The following is an 11,363-nucleotide window of genomic DNA, read 5'->3' on the forward strand; positions in this document are numbered from 1 at the left end:
TTACATATTAGTTTCTCCGATGATGTTTAGCATGTTGGAAATGGGTGGCTAATGTCACTTTTTTCCATCGATAATTTAATGCATACTCACCTTTTCTTCTGATCCAGATGTTCAGGAGGTTTTGACAGGAAGGTGAATTATCTGTAGAGGTATTTTCCTCCCCAAAACAAATGGACCTGGGGATTCAAACTTGTAAAAAACACAGAAAAAAAGTTTCACATTACAAATCAGTGTTTTTCCAACACTGTTTGTTGCATTGGGGCTGCAAACTACAGTGGCCAAAGCCAAAACACAAATGGCCCTGTGTGGAGCCAGTGTTTAGCTTCCTTTGTCAGGAACATGGAGGTGAACATTGAAATTTCCAAAACTGGAACTTGCCCCCTATGTAGATATAAACAGCTCATGCTAAGGTAAAAAAAACTCAATAATTCATATTTTGACTACACACTAAAGACAACATATGTGCATACCATATTCTATTGCTACCAATCTATCTCCCTAATTTCTAAATAGCTGACCTAACAGGCCAAATTCTGACATATTCTAGAAAATAAAAATCATCTTTAAATGTTGCTGTTTTGAGGCATGAACATACCTAACAGATAATGGACTTTGAAACATGTCAATCATCGTATAACGTTACAGAAACCTTTTAGAAGGAGCTGCAGCTTACTGCACAGAGGATCAGATTTCCTGCCAACTGACACTATGAGAAACAAGCTATAGAGATGCTACAATTTTAAGTATTTTAATGACTAAATCACAGCCACAAGTCTTTAATCTTTAGTCACTCATAGCTGAACTTTTAACGGCATTAACTCCATCTCATTGTCTGTTGGCGACAGCACAATAAAATAGGAAATAACAGCAAAAACAAAAAAGGCCTTCCTCTCTGCAGACATTTTGACTTCTCATTGCAGGAAAAGCACAGGTGTCACGGATAACACTAACAATGTCTCTGCTCTGTTTAGGTGCTCCAGTGTGAGATCAAAGATCAAAGCAGCTGAATGCAGTTCAGACATTATTCATTTTATTATTTACACCTGTGCCGTTCCTACTGTGACATGACAAAATGCCTTCTGTGAGAAAGAGCCATTAAAAAAAAAAAAATCTGCAAGTCCACAAAATCTTGCTGTCAAAATTCTTTGCTTTTGAAATGTTCCCAGTGTGGTATGATGCTGTGCAGTGGACAGAACAAAAGCATGTCACAGGCAGACAGCGGAGAGCTGCACTCCTCTCAGCTCCCTTACACTCAAGCTGCTCCTTATCTCTGGAGCTTACTCCCACCGGACACCCGAAACATCCACTCTGTCCCTCTCTTCAAATCCAGACTCAAAACTCACCTGCTCAAGATTGCATACTCTCTGCAATTGCATTGTTCCATTTTATAGTGTGTGTAGCTTTTATCTGTTGTTAATTTGTATTTGTTTTATCTTTGTGTGTCCTTGGGCGTTGAAAAAGACGCTTATAAATAAAATGTGTTTCTATTATTAAGATGGTGATGAAGATAATAACAAAATAAATAAAAGGCTTATTTTCCTAGAGCAAAACATATCAGGCATGGAAATAATCTGCAGAAGCTCTGGTTTAAAATGAGACCAAAGTTGTTTTTACAATTGTCAGTTTTTGAGTCATAACAAAGTCGAAACTGTGGACCTGCAAAAGATTAGATAAGGCTTGTTTTTAGCCAAGATTATGTCTGAAAATATCACAGCGCCAATTACAAGGTGTGAGTCAGCAGTCAATGACGATATACAACAGTCAATTAAAAAAAAAATATTCCAACTATTGTGAATCACTGCAACCATGAGAGATGCTTAACCATACAGTCATACATGTGCACACAAAATACTGGGCTGCCTGGTCAAATAGTTAGCGAAATTAGCAGCAAACTGATACATTCACTCACACAAAGAAATTGAACTGTGAAATGAATAGATTTTTAAATTAAAATACCTGGAAAACATTAGAGTTTGGTTGGTTGCTGGTGAAAGAGGTGCTTTCACGGTGTATAATGTAAAGGGATGAGGACAAATGTTATCACAGCTCCAAATGTGGACCTTAGTCTTTCTGACTTTATTTATTTCATTTATTATTTGTTTTACTGTGTGATCCAAACACATGCTTTTATTCAAAGACTTGATTGGTAATTAACAGAAACTGATGTTTGCACATTTTTCATAGAAAGCTAGTAGAGAGGTTACAAAATCCTCCAGGTATGTGCTGTACGCAGTGCAACCAAAGTTGTGAGTCACATGGAAGATAAAAGAAAAGTTTGCAGCATGAAACTTGACAGTTTAAACTTCAGAAGTTAGATTATGCAACATCCCTTTCCTTTCTCTCCTCTTTCTGTATGTATTGAGCATCTGAGGCATTTTAACACACTAACTTTTCTAAAAAAGGTCAATATGCTTTTGAAATAGTTGGCAGCAGGCGACATATAACACAAAAGAACGACAATGAAAACTGCAAACCCACATGAAGCGGTTTCAGTGGAAATTACTTACATCTTTCTGACAGGAAACAGAAACAAAGTGACAAAAAAACAAAGTGACATCCTCAAACATGCGGTTTAAGCAGAGGAGTGGAAGGCTGAACAAAGAACACCGAGAAATGCTGTGACTTCTCCAAATCAATCGATGTGCACACAAGTGCTATAAAAACATGCCACCACGCCGACTGTTTACCACACGTCTCATTCACAATTTATATGATAGGCAAACATTTGACTACAGCAGGGTAGTGGTGTAGAAAGAGATCATCTCTTAAACTGGCATAAGTTTGATCCCAATAAAAACCAGTGTCAGCTATGATATAAGCATTTGAGTCTGCAGCTCCACTGTCGGTCACTGTGGCAGAGAGCAAACTGCTTCACAGAGTTATGATCTTGGCTGCACGCCCATCCACACACATCAAGCTCTGTGGCAGGATATGTGGTCATCATGCACTGGTTTTAAACCATGTAGTCATGATACTCAAGTTTTTTTTTAAACTTTTGTACATAACTGGGGCGGGGTGCCTTGATCTTACCTGGGAAGTAAACTCCCTTACTTGCAGACAGTACAACAAAATTTGCGTTTGATATCATTTTTTTTAGTTATTGTTTTATTTACTATATTATTATAGTTATTGTTTCTTAGTAAACTGACAAGCTGTGGCTTACTGCTTCACAACATGAGTGTCCTGATCCCCCACCAGGGGTCACCAAAGCTTCACAGAAGGTCACAAGGCCTTTTTGATTTTGATGGTGTAAGAAAACATTTGAAAAATATATACAGTGAGCCTATACATCAGCATTTCATTCATTTCTGTAAAGAAAAGTAAATAAAATAGTTATTATTAAAGTTTAGATTATTATTCAATATGTACATTTTTTTTTAAATCTCACAGGATAAGGGCACGGTCAAAATCTGAGCATGAGCTCTATTCAAAGAGCCTTCATCCTCTTCCTGGATTTGGGAAAATTAAACAATCAAAGAGCTGACAGAACATCAGAGAGAAAAAACACCGGCTTCAAAAAAAGAAGCCCTTTAAGTACTGTTAATAACAATATAAAAATACACAATCTGGAGAATCATATAAAAAGTTCCTAAAAATAACCATAAAACTTGTCTCTGATGCAATACTCACAAAAAAATGATCTGCTCAAACTTCATCAAATACACTCCTGCAGTTCTTTTGGTCACTATTTGGGTTTTTAAATTCAGCTTAACAGTTGTTTTACACCATTTAAAAAAAAAGGGAAATATACTTAAAATCTGTCAGTCTGAGACTGTCAGTTTACTCAGCGATAGAGAAGTTGTTCGTAAAAGAAAAAGGATGGGAAACGGTGCTGTAGCTGACAGGAAATAACGCTTCAGTCTGATGCAATACTCAACACTAATTATAAACAGTTATGCTATAAACTTGATAAGTTGCTGCTGTCACAATCAACCAGCATTTCTCAGATTAGACCACATTCTTGATGAGACTTCAACTAAAGATGAACTTAAATTAACCCTTAAACTAAAAGAGAAAGAGGACTAGAAATATGCAGCCTAAGAGGGGGGAGTGGTTCTTTTAGTGAGTCTCTAAATGAACACTCAGTTGTGAAAGTACACTTTATCAGTTAATGTTATTATCTTGCCCCAAGTGCACAAACCAAGCATGCCTTGCAGGCCATAACCTGCCCAGCAGCGAATGTAAAACTACAAAGTGCTCGGCACAACGTGCACTGAGATCTTTTAAAATATGATTTCCATCTATAAAACCTCTTTTTTTCCTCCGTTTGACACCTACACTCTTTTTGTTCCCGTCGACCGGCCTCACACACAAAGTACGCCACTGTTCTCTCCACCAAACAGACAAGTCTTCAGATGACAGTAAACAGAGCTATCAAAAGGCTGCTGCACAGAGAGCTTTTTTCCTCCTCCTCCTCCTCCTCCTCCTCCTCCTCTCCCTTGCTCTCTGTCACCTGACTGATGACATCACCACCTGTTTGTGTCACCCTGTTTCCTACCGTCCACACAGCCATGGCGCAACAATAAAGTCAAAAAGACATAAGACCGTGGGATTTGCCGAAGGGAAATTCCCTCACTGAACTCTGGTCTCTCTCACACACACACACACACACACACACACACACTGTGCAATTGTTGAATTCACGCTGTCTTTACTGCTGGATGATAACAGCATAATATGAAAAGTGAAACAGTTTTTGTTATCAGCAATAAAGTTATAAACTCCGTCTGGCTGTTTAATGGCAGATCACAATGACACTACATACTGTAATTATGTTATACTGTTTTGACGAGAGCTTATTATTCCCACCAGTTTACCATTACGGCATTAGCTTTATGATGATTGTGTAACAACTAAAAACTCTTCATTGGCACATATCTTTCACTAATATATGAAATAATATAAAAAACAGTTTGCTTTCAATATTAATAATAAAAATAATACACAATAAAAATACAGATGTCCACAAGTGAATGAAATGCATGATTGGGGTGACAAGCTATTGACAAGTGATTAAAAAAATAAAAGTACTAACGTATGTCACCATGACTTGGCTCGGAAACTTTCACATTAAAGTGCAGTGTGAAAGCGTCATTTTTATAAATATCTGTTTGCATCATGATTTCATCATCCCTTGAACCCATGACACTAAATTCCCCTCAGGGGTGGAGCATTATTCAGGTCACTTCTGAGTCACAGGATTGGCGTTTTTGTTTTTGTTTTGATCAGCACTGAGTTGACTGAACCTGATGATCTACACTTGTCATCTGTTTTAGCTCTTCGGCCTCATGATTCTGGTCAGGCGGGGCCTCTTCGCCCACACCCAACTCCCACAGCGAGTCCTCTGATTCAACTGCTGCTCGTGTCAGCATGGCCAGCATCCTTTTTCTGAAGTTTCCACACAGGCCGAGGTAGAGCAGAGGCCTGAGGCAGGCGTGCAAGCAGGCCAGACCAGATGTGACCATCAGAGCTTTATTCAGCGACTGTTCAGGATTCCCAGATAAAACATCCACAGATTTCTTAGAGCCGCCCCTGAAAGTGTCCACCATGAGTGTGATGTTGTATGGCATCCAGCAGAGAAAGAAGACCACTACCAGGGGCAGGATGACCATGATGGCCCTCTTCTTCTGGAGGCTTTTGGTGCGGCGCTGTAGACGCAGCAGGATACAACAGCAGCAGGCGATCAGGGCGCCTGCAGGCAGCAGGAAGCCCAGTGTGTGGTGGAGCAGGCGTGACACCAGCTTCCAGTCAGTGTCTGACTGAGGGAAGCTGTGATCACACCTTAATTTCTCTGAAGATTTCGTCACCGCCATGAAAATGCAATCGGGGAGGGCAAGGGTAAGAGAGACGAGCCAGACCGACAGGCAGCTGATATGAACTAACCTGGGGTTATTCTGGGAGTACAGCCGAGTGGCGCCGATGATGGACAGGTAGTGATTTATACTGATGCAAACCAGAAGAAAGATCCCACAGTAGAAGTTGATCTAGAAAAAAAAGGGGAGAAAATTAAGCTTTGATACAGTGCATCGGTTCCTAACCTGGGGCTCCTGACCCCCACAAAGGGTCGCCGACAGAGATGTCTCCATCAGATCTCAAACACCGGTTCGGGGGGCCAATAAAGACATTTTTTGGACTGATGGGGATCGGGAATAGCTGGCTTATAGAGCATCCCATCCTTTGTTTTGTGTCAGCTGTCACACATTTATTTCTACTTTCATGCAGAGTAAAAAAAAGTTGAAAATGCATCTAAATCCCCCATTTACACAAACTTCCTGCAATTATTGCAGTTTTTCTGCACTGTTATTGTTATGCATTGAATATAATATTTATAACGTGTTACTCAGTCAGAGGGTCGTCAGTTTGCTCAATAACAGAAAATGGGTCCCTCCAGGAAAAAGTTTGGGAGGCACTGATCTAGTGTAATACAGCAGCCTTCAGCCATCTTTAACCCTTTAACCTCTCCCCTCCTCTCGCTTCTTCCCAGAAATGCTGCAATGCCTGGAGAAATGCTGATGTCAGTGGGGAGTATACTTACACAACTTAAGTATTAAGTACAACGACCCTTGTCTGCCAAGAGTCTCGATTAAGCAGGAAATAACAGCCTAAAGCAAACACACCCTTCTTACAGCTTCACTAAAAAAGAGATCTCTTTCACTTTCCATTCTCTGCATGTTCCTACCAAATAAGGTACTTACATTAAAAATTGCTCCACTGATCTTGCACAAAAAACCTTTAAAGCACCATCCACTCTGCAGAGCGGCCTGTGCAGCCCAGAGGGGCAGCGTCAGCAGCAGCAGGATATCCGTGACACTCAGGTGGAGGATGAAGGTGTCTGATATTCTCCAGGACTGCCTCTTCTGAGCCAGAACGGCCAGGAGTAGTCCATTTCCCAGCAGACCGATAACCAGCTCCACGGAGTACAGAAGCGGGATCAACACCGCGTCACTGGCCCTTTGATCAAAGTCCTCTTTATATTCATAGTCCTCATCGTAGTCATAGGTGTCGTTGTTGCGAAATATCCCATCGAGATCCAATTCCATGTTCATCTACTGTGGAGGCAAAAAGGTTCAACTTTAAGGCAAGAAATCTAAAAAATGATGCAGTGCCTCAGAGGCCAGATGTCAAAAATACCAGCTTTTACACTCCCCTTTCTCTGTATGAAAGCATGAAAATCTCCCCTTGGAAAGTCCAGCTGTACTTTACAAACATGCTCAAGCTCATACATCACAACTCACATGGTGCGATGTCACTGGATGAAGCAACAGCCGAGTGGGTTTGAACGGAAAGCCCAGTTCCTCTTGGATCATTCACTCATACAGAGTCTTTGATTCTATTTTATGCACTGTGGCTGTGAGTGGTAGTCACATTTTAGACTCATGAAAGTAGATATGCAAACAAAGAAAACCAGAAGTGCTGGTAGATCTAAGTGGTATGATAAGGCAGAAGTGTGTGCAGTGAAATATGAATAATAAAACAAGGATCCGGTTTGAAACTGAGTCAAAATAAGAAAGAGGAGGGAAAGAATTGAATATTAATAGTGCAATACTGACTATGGCTGAAATAATGTATCAAGTGTCTAGTCAAGATAGGGAGATATCAGGTAATTTGGGACACTTTTTGGTAGTTTACTGCCCAAAAATTTTGAATATTACCTTAATTGTTGCTTATATCACTCGGTAGGGTTCTGTGTTATATTTCTATGAAGAAAATATGATGACAAGCGCATTTTCTTATCATTAACTGTGGACCTTAAAACACATCGAGCACTCCGTTCTCACTCTAATGACATGTTCAGTTAAAACAGGACAGCTGCTAAGATAAAATGGGACAGTCGTGTTTGTTTTTTAAATAGTTAAATCAATTTTTCCTTTTTTTGGGTCCCATTTTATGTGAATGCATTAAGGTTCACTCAGAACCCTTTCTCATAAAAAGTCACGTGTATTGTGAAAATAAAAAGCAACACCCTAAAACCACTTTACTGTTACACCCTTATCACTTTAGCTGCATCACTCTTTTTACCAACATAAGATGACAAACATGAAAACATAAAAAAAAAGACAATAATACAGCAGCAATGGACTGCTTAAAAAAGACGGTCAACATGTCACACAGCTTTTCTTGCAAGTTCTGTGACCAGGTGGTTTTCTGGATCCTTGGTTCCCATACTAGCTATCTCAGATCAATAAACATGATTGCTTCATGCAAAGCACATTAGCAACAACAATCCTAAGAGCCCAAGATGTTAAGATGTTAAACCTTATTTGTAATTTTTTACCTGATGTTACAAAATGACCTGACTTCACCCTATATTATAAATGTCAACACAGTTTACCATAAAACAATAAAACGTAACCTTGAGAGATTTGCATGTATTTGATTTCACTTACCATAAATGACTTCAGCTGCAGATCACCTGTGTGCGCTGTGGACTGATGACACTAAAAAAGGTCAAACTCAGCCACCGTCAGAGTCTCCTCTGCTCTCACCGGGGTCAGCAGCTCTGCAGCACCGTCGCTGTTTTTTTGGGGGGGGCGGGCGGACTGCAGCTGTCAAGCGTCCGTCAAGTCCAGCAGAAAAACGCACAAAATCTTTCTTGAACGCAAACTTTTAGCATCCCACGACTAAAAACGAGAGGGAAGTCGCTTTTAAACACGCAGAAGGCAAATCACAGAAAACACCACCTTCCTGGGTAGCAGGGCAGCGCAGGGAAACCAAACGGCGGACGATGACAAAAGCCGCGCTTCCTTAAAGTTTTACAACACGGACGCACTCCGCGTGCAGACTGTGCTCTTATCTGTAACATGTAAATGAGTTACTCACATGCACTTGTATTACTCCCCAACCGGATTGTTTGTGTTCAACAAGCGTCACTTCTCGCACGCTGCCAACTCTGTCCAGTCTGCCAGCTCACAACAGAAACAGAGTCGCGCTTTCAACTGCTTTTCAAAATAAAATGTTAAATAAAATCCCCGGCAGTTTTTACTGATTAAACTCCAAAACGCGTAGACTGAATAATGGACTCTTTGTTTGTTTTTCTAGTAAAAAGCACAAGATAAGATAAAAATGGCACAATCCTCGTTAATTGTTTCATTTTTGGAGGTACGTGTCGTTTATTTTGAAGGTCAAATTACTCAACTTCCGCGTTTCCGCTTTCTGTGCCTGACTTGATGCAGTTATTAAATATCTATGAACCTATGCTGTGAACACAAAGCACACTCAAACAATGGCGCACAAAGAGACACTTTCCACCAGATGGAGATGTTGTGTTACTAAAATCTCAGACCTGCTACAAGCTGCTTTTCTATACGGCTATAAGAGTATTATATTATTAGAATATTATTAGTATTATAAAATTACCAGTAGGTGTTTATATATTGGTGTTTGGGAGGGGTTATTTTTTTTTATTTTGTGTGTGTGTGTGTGTGTGTGTGTGTGTGTGTGTGTTTCTGGCACATGACTTATTTTGTAGTGCAGTTTTGTGCCATTCAGCTACTATTTTATTGCCCTGTACTTGAGATTATTTGGCCTATAAACATGCAGTGCATTTGCAGCGTTTTTATGTCACTGATCTTGGAGCAATAATATGTACTTGTGTACATATTATATATGTGCAGTGCTATTTATTTACTAAATTTTAAGTGACTGCACTTTAGTCTTGCAATATGTTTTATTGCATAATGTTCAAAATAAATTTTTTTGTAATAAAATTTAATATGTGGTAGTTTATCTTGTGTGTGGTCCTTGAACTAATGAAGAAAGAACAAAATTTGCATCTTGTGGCTGGACAAATTAGGAACCACTAAACAAACACAGTATTGCTGTGAAAAATTGGCGGATTTAGTGGCATCTAGTGGTGAGGGTGCAGATTGCAACAAGGGGTGGAAATCTGCAGGCGCCTCACAATATGATCATGATTACGATTCAGATGGCTATAGTTCGCAAGAAAAAACAATTATCAATGCATTAAAAACATATTTCTATGCATTTTTTTATTTTTCTAACTGTGAGACTACTTGGTATTTTTAATATGACACATACTGTATTTTTAGTTATCCATAAATAAATAAACTGGAATTTATTTGCATACCATATGGCTCTTGTACAGTTCCCTTTCTCCTTCAACTGGATTATATCCATCTGCGGTTGCAAAACGCTATTTTTTTATGTAATACTGCATACTGTAATATTTCACTGGAAATAGTATGAAATTACTACATACTATTTAACAGTAAATTGTCAGCAAGGGAACACTTCCGCATGAATAAAACCATTAGGCTAAAGCAGCAGAGCTTTTACTTATGCATAATTAAAAATATTTACATCATAAATTGATGCACAAAAGGCACAAATTAGTATGGGGTGTAAATCACTACTTCCATCACGATATGATATTGTTTAGATTCTTTGAAATAGGAAACGATGTTTACCGATAGTGAGACAATATCACATAACACAGTCACTTACAAAAGAAGCTGCTACCTGTTTCTTTTTTTGATTTTGGCCATAAAAGATTACAACAACACATAAATAATTGTAAATAACTGTAACCAATTACAGTTTATTTTAAACTGAATCCACTAACATAAAACGACACATGGGATGAGTTAACTTCAGGGCTTTCTGACAGAAAGACATATTATATGTATGGATAGTGTCAGGGGGGCCTCTGGCCTTCACTTTCAAAACGCCAAAAGTCAAATTAACATATACCAACCATGTACCAAGAAGAGACTCAACATGATCACAGACAGTGAACAACAACACAGACACAAAATAACCCAAAAGAGACCCACAAAAGATGCATAACGACTAAAGAGTGATGCAAAACTACAAAGTCTGTGTCTTGATCCAGTGTAGGAGGGATGGATAATTCCCTTTAGGAACCCATTATGTCATGCATATAGCAAGCCAAATGTGGATTAACAAGATGATTCAACAAAATTCAACTCAATAATAACTGTCAAAGTTCACAGACAAGGGCAATTGTTTTGCTCTTCACTGGTTATGAGCTACAGCTCTCTTAGCTATGCAGCATAAATCAGCCAGCAGCAAGATTTTTCCACTAACCATAGCCAAACAAATTACATGTGTCATTTATACTTTTTATTACTCACCAGTGGTTGAAGTCACTGCATCTCCCATCGAACAGCAGGGTTGATTTTCTGCCTGCATGCACGTTTCAGCCCAAAACTGATTAAACAGCAGCTGATGTCGCCTTAGCACAGAGACACGCGGCCATGCAGGTGTCATATTTCCTAAATCTTTTACTTGTAACACATATGACATGTTCACTGTCTGTTGACCCACGTTTTTTCCGAAATCCAAAATATATCCACTCTTTTGGTTTATTCCTGAGTAAATAA

General features: G+C 39.2%; 1 protein-coding gene across 1 annotated transcript; it reads right to left on the reverse strand.

The window, feature by feature from the left end:
• Positions 1 to 4,631: 4,631 nt before the first annotated feature.
• On the reverse strand, positions 4,632 to 8,780 carry LOC121946047 (C-X-C chemokine receptor type 3-like). Its single transcript, XM_042490456.1, has 3 exons — positions 8,388 to 8,780; positions 6,696 to 7,049; positions 4,632 to 5,984 (listed from the first exon to the last, which is right to left on the reverse strand). Exons 2-3 carry the CDS (start codon positions 7,044 to 7,046, stop codon positions 5,226 to 5,228), a joined length of 1,110 nt encoding a protein of 369 aa, XP_042346390.1. The 5' UTR covers positions 7,047 to 7,049; positions 8,388 to 8,780; the 3' UTR covers positions 4,632 to 5,225.
• Between the last annotated feature and the right edge of the window lie 2,583 nt (positions 8,781 to 11,363).

This window comes from Plectropomus leopardus, chromosome 7 (genome assembly GCF_008729295.1).
Source record: "Plectropomus leopardus isolate mb chromosome 7, YSFRI_Pleo_2.0, whole genome shotgun sequence".
In the NCBI taxonomy this organism is placed as follows: domain Eukaryota; kingdom Metazoa; phylum Chordata; class Actinopteri; order Perciformes; family Serranidae; genus Plectropomus; species Plectropomus leopardus.

Excerpts from the sequence above, each read along its gene's own strand:
- LOC121946047 (XM_042490456.1), bottom strand. The coding sequence starts at position 7,046 with ATGAACATGGAATTGGATCTCGATGGGATATTTCGCAACAACGACACC. Across the intron at positions 5,985-6,695 it reads TCAGTGGAGCAATTTTTAAT|ATCAACTTCTACTGTGGGAT; the intron begins GTAAGTACCTTA and ends TTTTTTTTCTAG.